Raw genomic sequence first — 16,351 nt, forward strand, 5'->3', positions numbered from 1 at the left:
CGGGAGTGTATGTATTTTGATCCTAGTCTCCCAGTTCACCCCACTGGATTTCCTCAATAATAAATACTAGAGTACAACAGGATTGAGCGTTGGTTGAATCTGCTGACACGGAAGTGAAGATACAGAGGAACTGAGTATACAGAGGGCTGACTATAAATTACATGCAGATTTTCAGCTGCATAGAAGGTCAGCACCCCAACCCACACTCTTGGTAAGAGTCAACTGTATATATGTGTGTGCTTAGTTGCTCAGTCGTATCCAACTCTTTGAGACGTCATGGACAGTAACCCACCAGGCTCCTCTGTCGGTGGGATTCTCCAGGCAAGAATCCTGGGGTGGGTTGTCATGCCCTCCTCCAGGGCATCTTCCCAACCCAGGAATCAAACCCAGGTCTCCTACATTGCAGGCAGATTCTTTACCATCTGAGCTATCGGGGAAGCCCAAGAATCCTGGAGTGGTTGGCCTAACCCTTCTTCACCAGGGGATCTTCCTGACCCAGGAATCAAAATGGGGTCTCCTGCATTGCAGGTGGATTCTTTACCAGCTGAGCACCCAGGGAAGCCGCAACTGTTATATAAACATGTGTGAATGAATCTATTCAGAGCCCCTGTGCGGTAGCAGTGGATATGCACATGGAGTCAGACTTAGTGGGACTGAGGGCCATGGTTCGAAAAGCAGGCCCGAGGGCCCCTGCCCAGCCCAGATGCTGCAGAACCACGTTGTCTGGGAGTCCTCTCTGAGTCCTTTGGGCGTATACAAGGCATCCTGTGCCCCTTCTTCCTGTCTTCTCCATCCACACAGCCAAGGTCTCCCAGCTGCTGCAGGCCTGGACCTTCAGCTCCACCTGGGCCAGCCAGGTGCTGGAGGGGAGACTAGAAAATAAGTCCTGATGAGTCAATCATAGCTGCCAGTTCAGCCTCTAAACACACGCCCTATGATTGGATCTTGGCTCCTCCACAATGTTAGCACATGTCTTATATAATCTAAAGTGCAGGTAACAGTAGCGTCCACCCTCCAAGGCCTTGTGAGCATGGGCAAGGTCATATACATATAGCACGTAAGTCTGGGATGTAAAAAATATTTAGCAAACGATCGTTATTATCATTACCATCAGAATTGTTTTCTGTGTCTTTCCAAGGAAAATCCAGCTTGTGGACTGGGGTTTTCTATTGCACTGATGCCAAAACCACATCTTCCAGAAACTACTCTAGGACCCCCAAATACATCCAAGTTTGTCACAGCACACACAAGGACACATGCTCCTGACCTACCACAATGGGGGGGGGGCAGGGGGTAAGTGCAGAGGTTCTCCAGTTAGACTCCTTAGTCCCAAGACACCTACCACTAATCAAACAATATTCTACTGTTTAAGTTAACGCAGCCTCAGCCTCTGACATATCCAGAAATGCTGTTTATTAACTTAAGAATTAGTCTCCTATTCCTTTTCCTCAACAATTTTGCAAAAGTAAATATGTAAAAGCCCCCAAAGCAGAGTAGCAAATTGTACTTTTTTCCATTGAAAGGCTCCCCCATTTGAAGGTACTCGATCACATTATAACATTGCAGAACTGTCGGAGTGTAATTAGCCTGCATTGCTTCACATTCCTGATGGGGCAACTGTTTAAGACACAGCTTTATAAGGGACCAAATAAAGCAGTGAGAGACCTGTGATGCTGTGATCTTCAGGGTACCTGTCAGGGGAAGGGGCAGAAGGCAGGCCGGGAGAGGCAGTCTTTGAAGACAAGGCCATGTTCAGCCTGAAGATGCTCCCACTTCTGCTCTTACTCCACGTGCAGCTTTCCAGGGCCTTTCCAGTATCTTTTGCATCCCTAGAAGAGAAAAATAGAAACATTGTTCAGGTACCTCAGCTATCATTTAGGTGGGTGGTTGATTTGCTGGTGATGAGAAAATTGTTTGGGTTATCTTCTCCCTTTAGTTGAAACCGCCTGAAGGAATTATGTGAATGATTTGCTTGAGGCTGAACATCTTGTTTCAATGATTAGGAGAGTTCCAAACGGGGCTTTCTGAAAGCCGGGCGTGCAAACATGCTGGACTCTTCAAACCCTCGAAAAACATGGCTGCCAAGCTGCTCCAGCTGGGAAAACCTTTGAGAAGGAATGGTTTTAATTATAAAATGATTTTCTTTCTCACTTACCTAAGACTTCCTTTCTAGAATGTCTGCAGTGCAGTTACTACATGATTGGTGCTTTCTGTATGAACGTGTCTGTGCAGCCAAATATCTCAGGCACACAAGAGAGTGTGAGGATGGGAAACTATAAGAAACCAGAAATCAGTTCATCGTGCGGTCTTATTTCCTAAAATCAGACTATGGCGCTGTTTATAAACTCGTGGAAGCATTGTAAAAAGCAAAACTGATAGCTTTTCCCCCATTGTTTAGCAGTATGAAAGCCAAGTCTTTAAAGAAACACAAAGGAATGCTGTCAGAAATTTGACATGCTCAATTTTCTTAGCATTACAGTTTTTAAAAAGCATTTTTTTCTTGTTGATGCTTTTTGTTTGACTTAAAAAAAAAATACTTCTTACCATGATACAGTAACCCATGGCTGATAGCCAGAAGTGATTAAGTACTTATTCTGCACAGGGTGTCCTGCTTGGCGTTTCTCAAATATTGTCTCATTTCATCCTACAGCAACCCTGTGAGGACAGATTATTAATTCCACTTTAGAGATAAAAGTGAATCTTAAATCATCTAAGTGATGTGTCCAGGACACACAATTAATCCGTGGTAGAGCTAAGTTTTAAACCCAAAGCTATCTGATCTCAAAGCCTGTGTGAACACAAAATTTTGTGTCCTGTGTCACTTGCAAAGTGCCACTTAAGGATGCTTGAGGTGAAAGAAAGAAGTCTCATAATTGGCTCTTTAACAACCTTCAGAACCTTTACTTAATGAGTTTCTGGCCCCTCTTGAAGAGCTACTGTGGTGGATAAAAGGCTAATGAGAGTGATGCTGCTGTTACACCAAAACATGTTTGGCATTCTTCTCTTAAAGTTCTCAGTTCTCATTTGGGAAGCAACGTGACGAATTGGGACCCGACTATCATCTTGGCAAGCTCCTTTTTTTTTTTTTTTTTTTTTGCATCTTTATGTCAGTGTGAATGATTAACCCTCCTCTACAATAGTGAAAAGAGGATTAAAAAAGAGAATCTGTGTTGCTGCAACTAATACTTCAAGAAGTCAATAAATGCTTATGCTCTTTTGTTTTGTTTGCTTTTTAATAAAAATAACAAGGCAGTCTCCTAACTGTATACTAGCATTTTGCTTGAGGTGTCTATTTACCCCTCATGAAATACCAATTTTTATGAATAATAGTAACTGTAGCACTGAAGAGATGAGCTGTTCTTTCCAGTAGGCACTTTTCTCTCAAAGTCAACCAACAAATTTGTGCTTTTATCTTTGTGGCGATCAGGTTATTAGCCCTGGTTTGACCTCTACAATAACTTAAAAAGGAATGCAAAACCCCAGAGAACTGAAGGCAGTTTCACAGCAAATGAATGTTTGTCTTTTTCCAGAATTACCTAGAGAAGTTCTACCAATTGCCAAGGTACAAATATAAGTCTGAAAAGAAGAGCAAAACTAATGTGATGGTTGAGACACTTAAAAAAATGCAGCGATTCTTCGGGCTCAACGTGACAGGGAAGCCAAATGAGGAAACCTTGGAGATGATGAGAAAGCCTCGCTGTGGAGTGCCCGATTCGGGCACCTTTATGATAACCCCAGGAAACCCCAAGTGGGAAAAAACTAAGCTGACCTACAGGTGATATTTCTCGAGTTTCAGAGTTGATTCACTGAGCCAGTGTTCACTGAACTCTTACTGTGTTAGACACGGATACAGAATTTGGAATCCACTAGAAACAAGTAAATATCCCTGTTCTTACACAGTTTAGATTCTAGTGAATGAGAGAGAGGATAAAGTGGCGAAGATCCCGTGGATTCTTATCAATCCAAAGCCTGCCATTTTTGGTCTCCTTTCTCTAACAGCCTAAAGAGGACTGTGGCAAAGTTAGGCTGTCTGTCTAAGAACTCGTGTCGGTGGTTCGTGGTTTGGTCACTAGGTTATGTCTGACTGTTTGTGACTCTGTGGACTGTAGCCCGCCAGGCTCCTCTGCCCCTGGGACTTCCCAGGCAAGAATACTGGAGTGGGTTGCCATTTCCTTCTCGAGGAGATCTTCCCCATCCAGGGATCAAATCTAAGTCTCCAGCATTTACAGGCAGTCTCCTGCATTGCATGCAAGTGAATTCTTTACCACTGAGCCGCCAGGGACCCCCCAAAAGACTTAATCAGTGCTGGAGAGAATCGAGCCTCACCTTTCATCCATTTTGAAGATAATAACAGTAGTAATGATACCCGATATTTATTGAAGGCTACTATTTGCCGAGTAGTGAACTAAATGCTTTATATATATTTACTCTCACAAAAACCGTATGAGAGGGGTACTATTTTACCATCCTCATTTTATGAATAAGGAAATGGATTTTAAAGACATGTAGTAACTTGTCCAAAACCCAGGTCTGTCTTCAACCCTAAGTCCTTCACCCCCTCCTTACACACTGTTCAGTGGTAGCATGTCACATGTGCAACAAACTCCAAACTAGAGCAATTTAATCTACCGAGGGACTGCTGTTCTAAAGACTAATGTGCCTTCTCATTTTGAAGGATTGTGAACTATACCTCGAACTTGAGAGAGACAGATGTGGAAGCAGTTATTGAGAGAGCCTTTAAAGTCTGGAGTGACGCATCACCCTTGACCTTCAACAGGACCTTGGACAAAGAAGCAGACATCCAGATTTCTTTTGCCGAAAAAGGTGGGCTCAAAGAAGTCAGGCTCGATTTTGCTTTCTCTGGCTAAACTGAAACTTGGCTAATACACATTGTTTTATTTCAGATCATGGGGACAATTCCCCGTTTGATGGACCCAATGGAATTCTTGCTCATGCCTTTCAGCCGGGCCCAGGTATTGGAGGAGATGTTCATTTTGATGCAGAAGAAACGTGGACCAAAACCTTTGAAAGTAAGTTAGCCAAGGTTATGTCCACATGCAGCTTCTCACTTAGCTTCCCATATTAGAATTTGCATGCCTACATGCATACACACACACACACATTATTCTTATTAGCTCAAGATAAGTTAATTTAGGTTTAGAAAAAATTTTAAAAGCTAAATCCTAACCTTGTTTCCTAAGGCAGGAATCAAAACAACAAATCATGGCTAAGTCCTTCCTGTTCCTATTTGTATAAATGAAGTTTTATATACCACAGTATCAGAGCTTATGGCTCACAAAATCTAAAATATTTACTATCTGGACTCTCATAGAAAAAGTCTGCTTACCACTGATTTAGCACATATCTTTATTTTAATATTGTGAAATTTTATGAGGTTTGATAAGATTTCTACTTTATGACATTCAGAAATAATTAGGTTTATTTAGAAAACTGTCCTACTTAGGAAAGAGCAGCCATCTAGATATTCTTGTTTATCTAGTCATTTCATCTTCATGGAGCTATTTTTTCAAAGATATGTTCCCATATAGCAAACTACCCCTTTCGGGAGAAGACTCAGGGTAAGAATAAGATCACCTGAAGGGAAGAACTGAGTGGTGCTTTAAATGGTTATAGGGTAACAAGAGGCCATGGGACACTTTTCTGAAAATAATAAGAAAGGAACATTTTATCTTCGCCTGGGACCTGTTCCTCCCACCATTTCCTCAACATCAGTGATCTAAGTATTTATTGTCCCTAAATCCCTGTGCTTGAAGCATGTGTTCACAAAGATAATAAACTCTTCCCATGACTTCAGATTCTTGGTGCCCTTCCCACAGGTTAGATGGACTACTGCTGACCTGATCCAGAGTCCCACCTGGACTGTTCACCTCTGATCTCTGTCCCTCTGAGTCTCCCCAACACTGCAAGGAGTTTTGTTCTTGGAAAGCTCACGTCCACATTTGGAAAGCCTGGTATTTACACACTGAAAGCTCCTGGGGATGGTCCAACATCATCTTTCATGGCTTGTCTTTGCATTTCACACAGAGCAGCCACACTGCAATTCACCGTTCCCAGATGACAGCATCTGCTTTCCAACTGCCCTACACTGGCTCACGTTGCTTCCTCTTCCGGAAATGCCCTTGCCCACGCCCAAAGCCCCACCTTTCAAAATCTCTCTCTTTCCGTACTATGTCAATTGGTATGGAAACACTCATTTTGTCTTCTCAGAATCCTAGTAGCCTTTGTTTTGTCTTCTCTGACTTCCCTCCTCATTATTCTGCACATTCAAGTTTTTGCACGTGTCTCCCTGGCTAGTCTATGCATCATGATAAATCCCCCAGAGCCCCTTGCCCAGTATTTCAAGCATTTTTTAAGCATTCTTGAATGCAAGGTGGAAGGATGTGATGATCAAGAAAGTAAGTCTTAGAGCATGGGTAGAATATTCAAGGCTAATTATCATCAGGAAGTGTTGAACACTGGAAAGAGCACAGGTCTTGCTATCATAACCAGGTTCAACCCCAGCTCTGCCACTTATTAGTTGCAAGATGAATAACAAGGTTCCAAAATCTCTGGGCTTCAGTTCCTTTCCTGTAGAAGTATTTCTAATAATATTTCATAAGAATGTTACTGATTAAATATTATTACAGTGACTAGCATATAAGAAAGTGCTCTACAACTATGATTATTTTTTGAAGTAGGCAGTGTTAGAAAATGCACCACGTGTCTGTGAGATGGCACGTAGACCAGCTGGAGGGAAGGGTTCACATCAGAAATCCAGTCCTCAGACGTCTGCTGGAGCCAAATGCAATAGTCTTGGACTTGGCAAAGGAGCTTGGGCTTTGTTTGACAGGAAGTGCAAGCCTTGAAAGTTTTTCAGCTCCTAGTTACGAAAGGCACCGGACTCATGGAAGCCAAAAGACAAGAGTAGGGACTAATAAGGGGCGCGGTTTGTCTCTTTCTGGTGGAAAATTCCTGATGCTTCCTGGAGAGCAGAGACTCAAGGAAGAGCCGGCACTAGGCTCTGGGTGGTCAGGAAGCCAAAGGGAGTCAACCCCACAGGGGAGGCCCGTCTCGCAGGCTGACTGGCTTCTTTTCTGTGCGCCTCTTCACTGCGACTCTGCTCGTGGTGCTGTGGGTCCGGGAGGCTGGCGAGGAGCAGATGTGGGAGAGGGCCTCTGAGAGTCTTGAGACCTGTGATGGCCTCGTCATCATTTCCCTAAACTTCAGGTCTGTGAATTATGAGAACTGGAAGAAAGGCAGTCCTCTTGGTTCTAAGGCCTGATGAGGCGCTCATTACTTCTAATCGCAACCTATGACTCCTACCTTGTTTCCTTCCAGCCTCTATTTCATCGCATAATGAAGAGGAAAGGGAGAAGTCAGGCAGTTTGGGCCTGGAAGCTGCATTCCTCGAGATCCTATTCCCACTACCCTTCAATCCACTTCAACCCATTCACCGCACATGCTTGCATTTCAGATTACAACTTGTTTCCTGTTGCTGCCCATGAATTCGGACATTCCTTGGGGCTGGCTCACTCCTCTGATCCTGGGGCCTTGATGTATCCCACCTACTCTTACAGAGACCCCACCAGCTACTCACTGCATCAAGATGACATCAATGGCATTCAGGCCATCTACGGTAAGGTGGTCTGAAGTATGCCTGGGCACGTCAGGGATGCTCACTGCAGTCTGCTATGATGATGGATGTTGGAGGGCACCTAGGAGCCCATCAGGAGAATATACAGGGAAAATGTGGTGGGCGCAGGCCATACAGTAATATGCAGCCCTGAAAAACTCTGAATCAGGTGGGCACAGATGAGTCTTTCTGAGAAGTAAATGGTGACCCACACTAGTACTTTTGCCTGGAGAGTTCCATGGATTGAGGAGCCTGGTAGGCTACAGTCCATGGGGTCGCAAAGAGTCGGACACGACTGAGTAACTTCACTTTCTTTCTATAGCTCCTTTTGGAGAAGGAAATGGCAACCCACTCCAGTGTTCTTGACTGGAGAATTGCATGAACAGAGGGGCCTGGTGAGCTACAGTCTATGGGGTTGTAAAGAGTTGGACACAACTAAGCAAAACACACACACACACACACAGATGAGTCTTTAAAACATTGTGATTCCTGGATAAGAAACAGAATGATACATATTACACAGTGTACAAATTATGCAATATGTTAAATCCACATAAATTAAGAATGCATACAGACAAAGCAAAGCATTTTCAAGAAACATGCTAACAAACATATATTTACATATATATATATATATATATACATGTTAAACATCTCAAGATTGTTGTCTGTGAAAGAAGTGGGATGGAGTATGAAGAGATATAAGTGTTTTTTAAAGCTGAGACTGACACTTTTTAGGGAGGAATATAGAAGCCTTTGGCTCCATCTAACTGTGGTCTGTCAGACCTCTCCACCATGACCCGCCCGTCTTGGGTGGCCCCATGGGCATGGCTTAGTTTCATTGAATTAGACAAGGCTGTGGTCCTAGTGTGATTAGATTGACTAGTTTTCTGTGATCATCATTTCAGTGTGTCTGCCCTCTAATGCCCTCTTACAACACTACCATCTTGCTTGGGTTTCTTTTACTTTGGACGTGGGGTATCTCTTCATGGCTGCTCCAGCAAAGCACAGCCGCTGCTTCTTACCTTGGACAAGGGGTATCTCCTCACCACCACCTCTCCTGACCTAGAACGTGGAATAGCTCCCCGAGGCCCTCCTGTGCCCATGCAGCCACTGCTCCTTGGACGTGGGGTCATGGTGGAGAGGTCTGACAGAATGTGGTCTGCTGGAGAAGGGAATGGCAAACTATTTCAGTATTCTTGCCTTGAGAACTCCATGAACAGTATGAAAAGGCAAAATGATAGGATACTGAAAGAAGAACTCCCCAGGTCAGTAGGTGCCCAATATGCTACTGGAGATCAGTGGAGAAATAACTCCAGAAAGAATGAAGTGATGGAGCCAAAGCAGAAACAATACCCAGCTGTGGATGGGACCAATGATAGAAGCAAGGTCCAATGCTATAAAGAGCAATATTGCATAGGAACCTGGAATGTCAGGTCCATGAATCAAGGCAAATTGGAAGTGGTCAAACAGGAGATGGCAAGAGTGATCGTCGACATTCTAGGAAGCAGTAAGCTAAAATGGACTGGAATGGGTGAATTTAACTCAGATGACCATTTTATCTACTACTGTGGGCAGGAATCCGTTAGAAGAAATGGAGTAGCCATCATGATCAACAAAAGAGTCTGAAATGCAGTACTTGGATGCAGTCTCAAAAATGACAGGATGATCTCTGTTCATTTCCAAGGCAAACCATTGAATATCACAGTTATCCAAGTCTATGCCCCAACCAGTAATGCTCAAGAAGCTGAGTTGAACGTTCTATGAAGAACTACAAGACCTTTTAGAACTAACACCCAAAAAAGATGTCTTTTTCATTATCAGGGACTGGAATGCAAAAGTAGGAAGTCAAGAAACACCTGGAGTAACAGGCAAACTTGGCCTTGGAAAGCGGAATGAAACAGGGCAAAGACTTAATAGAGTTTTGCCAAGAAAATGCACTGATCATAGCAAACACCCTCTTCCAACAACACAAGAGAAGACTCTACACATGGACATCACCAGATGGTCAACACCAAAATCAGATTGATTATATTCTTTGCAGCCAAAGATGGAGAAGCTCTATACAGTCAACAAAAACAAGACCAGGAGCTGACTGTGGCTCAGATCATGAACTCCCTATTACCAAATTCAGACTTAAATTGAAGAAAGTAGGGAAAAACACCAGACGTGCCATTCAGGTATGACCTAAATCAAATACAGTGGAAGTGAGAAACAGATTTAAGAGACTAGATCTGATAGGTAGAGAGCCTGATGAACTATGGACGGAGGTTCATGACATTGTACAGGAGACAGTGATCAAGATCATCCCCATGGAAAAGAAATGCAAAAAACGAAAACAGCTGTCTGAGGGGGCCTTACAAATAGCTGTGAAAAGAAGAGAAGCGAAAAGCAAAGGAGAAAAGGAAAGATATAAGCATCTGAATGCAGAGTTCCAAAGAATAGAAAGAAGAGATAAGAAAGCCTTCCTCAGCAATCAATGCAAAGAAATAGAGGAAAACAATAGAATGGGAAAGACTAGAGATCTCTTCAAGAAAATTAGAGATACCAAGGGAACATTTCATGCAAAGATGGGCTCGACAAAGGACAGAAATGTTATGGACCTAACAGAAGCAGAAGATATTAAGCAGAGGTGGCAGAAATACACAGAAGAACTGTACAAAAAAGATCTTCACGACCCAGATAATCATGATGGTGTGATCACTCACCTAGAGCCAGACATCTTGGAATGTGAAGTCAAGTGGGCCTTAGAAAGCATCACTACGAACAAAGCTAGTGGAGGTGATGGAATTCCAGTTGAGCTATTTCAAATCCTGGAAGATGATGCTGTGAAACTGCTGCACTCAATATGCCAGCACATTTGGAAAACTCAGCAGTGGCCACAGGACTGGAAAAGGTCAGTTTTCATCCCAATCCCAAAAAAAGGCAATGCCAAAGAATGCTCAAACTACCGCACAATTGCACTCATCTCAAATGTTAGTAAAGTAATGCTCAAAATTCTCCCAGGCAGGCTTCAGCAATATGTGAACCATGAACTTCCAGATGTTCAAGCTGGTTTTAGAAAAGGCAGAGGAACCAGAGATCAAATTGCCAACATCCGCTGGATCATGGAAAAACAAGAGAGTTCCAGAAAAACATATATTTCTGCTTTATTGACTATGCCAAAGACTTTGACTGTGTGGATCACAATAAACTATGGAAAATTCTGAAAGAGATGGGAATACCAGACCGCCTGACCTGCCTCTTGAGAAACCTATATGCAGGTCAGGAAGCAACAGTTAGAAGTGGACATGGAACAACAGACTGGTTCCAAATAGGAAAAGGAGTACAACAAGGTTGTATATTGTCACCCTGCTTATTTAACTTATATGCAGAGTACATCATGAGAAATGCTGGGCTGGAGGAAGCACAAGCTGGAATCAAGATTGCTGGGAGAAATATCAATAACCTCAGATATGCAGATGACATCATCCTTATGGCAGAAAGTGAAGAGGAACTAAAAAGCCTCTTGATGAAAGTGAAAGAGGAGAGGGAAAAAGTTGGCTTAAAGCTCAACATTCAGAAAATGAAGATCATGGCATCTGGTCCCATCATTTCATGGGAAATAGATGGGGAAACATTGGAAACAGTGTCAGACTTTATTTGGGGGGGCTCCAAAATCACTGCAGATGGTGACTGCAGCCATGAAATTAAAAGACGCTTACTCCTTGGAAGAAAAGTTATGACCAATCTAGATAGCATATTCAAAAGCAGAGACATTACTTTGCTGACTGAGGTCCATCTAGTCAAGGCTATGGTTTTTCCTGTCGTCATGTATGGAGACCACAGTGAGAGTTGGACTGTGAAGAAAGCTGAGTGCTGAAGAATTGATGCTTTTGAACTGTGGTGTTGGAGACAACTCTTGAGAGTCCCTTGGATTGCAAGGAGATCCAACCAGTCCATTCTGAAGGAGATCAGCCCTGGGATTTCTTTGGAAGGAATGATGCTAAAGCTGAAACTCCAGTACTTTGGCCACCTCATGCAAAGAGTTGACTCATTGGAAAAGACTCTGATGCTGGGAGGGATTGCGGGCAGGAGGAGAAGGGGATGACAGAGGATGAGATGGCTGAATGGCATCACTGACTCAATGGACGTGAGTCTGATTGAACTCCAGGAGTTGGTGATGGACAGGGAGGCCTGGCGTGCTGTGATTCGTGGGGCCGCAAAGAGTCGGACACGACTGAATGACTGAACTGAACTGAACTGAACTGAAGTGTGGTCTGGACCATTCCATCTCTCTTTCCTCTTGCCCTCCTGCCCCCTAGTAGCTGTAGGAACAAGAAACCAGAGAAAGGTTTGCACATCTATCTCTAAAAAAAAAAAAGAATTAAAACTGTTGATGGGACAGGGGTGTTGTGGAGTCACATTGGGTAAAACATTCTCTTTTTCTGGTAAGACAGCAGTGTCAAAACCAAGCAGGCTAGGGTCCCACAACTACGAATTTTTTTCATGACAGTAGAATTTTCAGGAACGATGAGACCTAGTCTAACTGCCCCTACTTCCCAATTCCTTTTCCTCTGAAAACACCTCCTTTCCTCGCTCACCCATAGTTTAACTGCTTGCAACCTTTTGTTCTGCAATAAGAAAATATATTACAATTTAAATATTCATAGGAAAAATGTTTCTAAAATTGAACTTAGATTTATGCTGTTTGGCAGAAGACTGATAGATAACAGCTTCTTGAAGGTGGATTTTTGTGGGAAACAAGAAAGGAAATACTGAGTGACTAAACATTCAGAAAGAGGAACCAAGAAGGGAAAGAAACATGGGATTCTGATTTTAAGCTGGCAGAGGGGAAGGGAAAGAATTCACATTTCTTTGCTTCACAACTTAACCTGGAACTGTCCCTAAAGTCACAACTACTCTTTTGTTTATTTTTTTATCTAATTCTTCGGGTATGCTGGGTCTCTGTTGCTGCCCAGGTTTTCTCCAGTTGCGGCGAGAGGCAGCCTCTCTTTGCTGCGGTACACGGACTTCTCACTGCAGGGGCTTCTCCTGTCGCTGGGTACAATCTCCAGGGCGCTCAGGCTGCAGTGGTCACGGACCATGGGCTCTCTAGAGTGGTTCCTGGACTCTAGAGTGTGTGGCAGACGGGCTTAGCTGCTCCGTGGCATGAGAGACCTTCCCAGATCAGGGATCAGACCCACGTCTCCTGCATTGGCAGGCAGACTCTTTACCAACTGAGTCATCAAGGAAGACCTGTTTAATTTTTTAATTATATAAAAAGACTTTTAAGAGAGCCTAATGTGTGATTGGAGAAGGAAATGGCAACCCACTCCAGTATTCTTGCCTGGAGGATCCCAGGGACGGAAGATCCTGGTGGGCTGCCGTCTAGAGTTGGACACGGCTGAAGCAACTTAGCCTCAGCAGCAGCAATGTGTGATTACTTTAACACCTTGTAGGGTGGTCAGGTAGCATTTCTTTTCATATGAAGACCCTTCACTGACCTGAGATGTATCCAGTGTACACCCTGGGCTTATGCTTATAGAAAGTCTTTTTTAAATTTCAGGACCCTCAAGCAACCCTGTCCAACCTACTGGACCAACCACCCCCACCGCCTGCGACCCCAGACTGACATTTGATGCTGTCACCACATTCCGTGGAGAAAAACTTTTCTTCAAAGACAAGTATGAGAGTGAAATATTCCTTCTTTTGACTTCTTTTACTGGCTAACTTAAAACTGTTCTAATTAAGTCACATATTACACATTACTCAGCTTTTCCTTTGAAATCTATGCATGTGAATGTCATTGGAATTGATAGTGCTTTCTGAGTAACTCAAAACAACCCGGAAAAGAAAAAATAGTTAAAATATTTGTAAACATTCAGATGTTTCGATGTAAACAAACACGGGCTCTAGCTGTTAGAAACTCTGTGGCTGGGTTTCCCCAAGACCAAAATAGTATTCGGTCCTACCCAAATTCAGTCAGGTGAATGGAACCCATCACTTCATAAGATGCGGGAAAAATCATCTGACTGAATTTTTTCAATTTTCCATTGGCTATTTTGTGACTGTGTACCCACAGGCTGAGTGTGCTTGTATTCTAAATATCCTCATCATATCATAGCACCAGTAGTGAAAGAGCCTAACAAAATCAGACTTGTCGGTGTGTGAGAATGGAGGTAGTGTAAAACGTAATCGAGGAAGGCCCCTCCCGTCAGCTCCTCTGACACCTGCAGAGTTCTCACCAGATGGACGGGGTCACCACAAAGGACTGGACATATGCTGGTCACTGAGCTGCCAGCGTCGCCTTCACTGGGTGTCACATCCTCTCAGCAGGCTTACAGGGCCGGTGCCAGCCCCAGCCTGGCAGAAACCGCCTTGGTAGACTGCCACGCGTGCTTCTCTCCTTGTGTTCCGCCAGGTACGTCTGGAGGAGGCACCCTCAGCTAGGAGTGATCGAACTCAATTTCATTTCTCTCTACTGGCCATCCCTGCCAAACGGCATACAGGCTGCTTATGAGGATTTTGACAGGGACCTAATTTTCATATTCAAAGGTAACTGCTTGAGGTTTTCCTCTTCTTTTAGTTCCTGGTGGAGGGAAGGGCAGGACTCCTTTGTGCTCTTTTCCAGGTTCAAAGAGGTGAGTCAAGGAGAAAGTGTTAACGCTGGCTGCGTTTTTGTCGAGAGACCTGGGTTGGGTCCCCTGTCCGCCACTAACTGCTGTGTGAACTTGAGCAGGTTGTACCCTCTTCAGGCATTAATCTCCTCATTTACAAAATAAGAATACTTCATTAGACCACCTTTAGCGTTCTTCCACCCTCATCCCAGGCGTAATTCTCTAAGATTCCCCCAAGGTTCTAGTTAAATCTCTGTATAGAAGTCACATGAGATAAGACATTCCAGTGTGGGGCCCCGAATGCCAGGCTAAGAAGTTGGGGATATTTTACAGGTGCTGGGGAACCATGAGGGCTATCATAGCCCAGTGATCTTAACTTGACCACCTTTTTCTTCTCAAGACTATTTTTTCCATTTTTATTCCTATGAAGAATTTATGCAAAGGTTAAGAAGTGATACACATTTTGTAGGAATGGAAAACTTTACCTGACATAAATCTGAATCATTGACAGGCACCCAGTACTGGGCTCTGAGTGGCTATGATACTCTGCAAGGATACCCCAAGCATATATCAAGCTATGGCTTCCCAAGCAGTGTCCAAGCAATTGATGCAGCTGTTTCCTACAGGAGAAAAACGTACTTCTTTGTAAACGACCAGTTCTGGAGGTAAGATTTTTTTTTTTTTTCCATTAGAGATTGAAATCTATGTTTTTCACCCTGTCTAGAAACCATCGATGATCAGGTTTCTGAAGGTTTAACATAACTAGATGGTCTCTGATAAGCATTCTTTTTCACAAGATGATTGATGTTACTATGGCTTTTGAAATTTTCATGAAGTTAAGACGCCTGCACAATGGTATTGAGCACTCTATATCCTGAAAAAGAACTGAATTGAATAGAGCACTAAAGTGAGATGCAAAGAAAGAATTAGGCTAAGTCTCATTTATTCATGAAATTCTAAGAGTTAAATTCTACTACACTCAAGCAAATGTTATACAGAACTTGATTCCCAAGTTGAAATTATTATTTATATTTATCAGATAGAGATGATGAATCAGTTAAGTAAAAGCCTTAGAAACATAAGCTCTCCTTTTTGAAAATAACACTGCACCAGCAATCAGAAATCTGTCTTAGTATTAGTGATACCAGTATATTTTATAAATAGGTATGTACCCTTAGGTAGAGAAATTAACCATCATTAGTTCCAATAAATAGTATATTGTGAAGAACTAATAAGAAGATATGTGTGAAGGCACTTTTTAAAGTATATACAATTTAAAGAAAATTGTTGTCATTGTATATTGTATTGGTCTTAAAATATGGGATGATATTTTTTTCTCATCAGCTATGATGACCAAAGTCAATCTATGGAACCAGGTTATCCCCAAAGCATAGCAAGTTTTTTTCCAGGAATAGAAAGTAGAGTTGATGCAGTTTTCCAGGAGAATTGTAAGTAGAAAATAAACTTAATAAATTTGTTTAATTTTTTTAAATAACTCATTTGCATTTGATAGTTATAATAGGACTGGAATGGGAATTTTAATTGAAAATATCCAAGATCGTCTACAAGCTAATACAATACATTATATCTTTTTTTTTTTTTATATATAGCCTTCTTCCTTTTCTTCAGTGGACCAAGATATTATACATTTGATTTTCATGCTCGTAGAGTTACTAGAGTCGACAGAAGCAATAGATGGCTTGACTGTAGATACAGTTGAAGCAAAATTAAATGTGATTGTATCCATTTTCTGAATATGGAAGGGGAGTCTAATTTTCATTTCTATTACACTGTATCCTATTTATATTTTCTCAATAATAAATAATGTTGTTTGCTATCACTGTATTCATTGGACTACTCTTCAGTGAAATTACATTTGGAGTATCCACTGTTTGCAGACGTTGATTTGGTTCTCATACGTTCCATCTCATGTTAGTGAATCCATCACAAGAAGATTAAGTCTTCTTTGCCACCTCAATCAATATTCATTATTACCTTAACTTGTTGATTTGACTTCTAAAATGCCCATTTATTCTTAAGTCTTTTAAATATGTCTTAAGTGTACCTGCTACATGTTATTTAGCACTGTATTTTGATTAGAAGTAAGGATTATGACCCC

At 42.5% G+C, this 16,351-nt stretch overlaps 1 protein-coding gene across 1 annotated transcript; it reads left to right on the top strand.

Annotated features, from left to right (window-relative positions):
- The first annotated feature begins 1,748 nt into the window (after window positions 1–1,748).
- Window positions 1,749–15,952, top strand: MMP8 (matrix metallopeptidase 8). Its single transcript, XM_040257779.1, has 10 exons — window positions 1,749–1,859; window positions 3,531–3,775; window positions 4,676–4,824; window positions 4,905–5,030; window positions 7,475–7,636; window positions 13,182–13,299; window positions 14,037–14,170; window positions 14,744–14,897; window positions 15,577–15,680; window positions 15,843–15,952. The coding sequence occupies exons 1-10, from the start codon at window positions 1,749–1,751 to the stop codon at window positions 15,950–15,952; spliced, it is 1,413 nt and encodes a 470-aa protein (XP_040113713.1).
- The last annotated feature ends 399 nt before the right edge of the window (window positions 15,953–16,351 follow it).

Source organism: Oryx dammah, unplaced genomic scaffold (assembly GCF_014754425.2).
Source record: "Oryx dammah isolate SB20612 unplaced genomic scaffold, SCBI_Odam_1.1 HiC_scaffold_17, whole genome shotgun sequence".
Taxonomy (NCBI): domain Eukaryota; kingdom Metazoa; phylum Chordata; class Mammalia; order Artiodactyla; family Bovidae; genus Oryx; species Oryx dammah.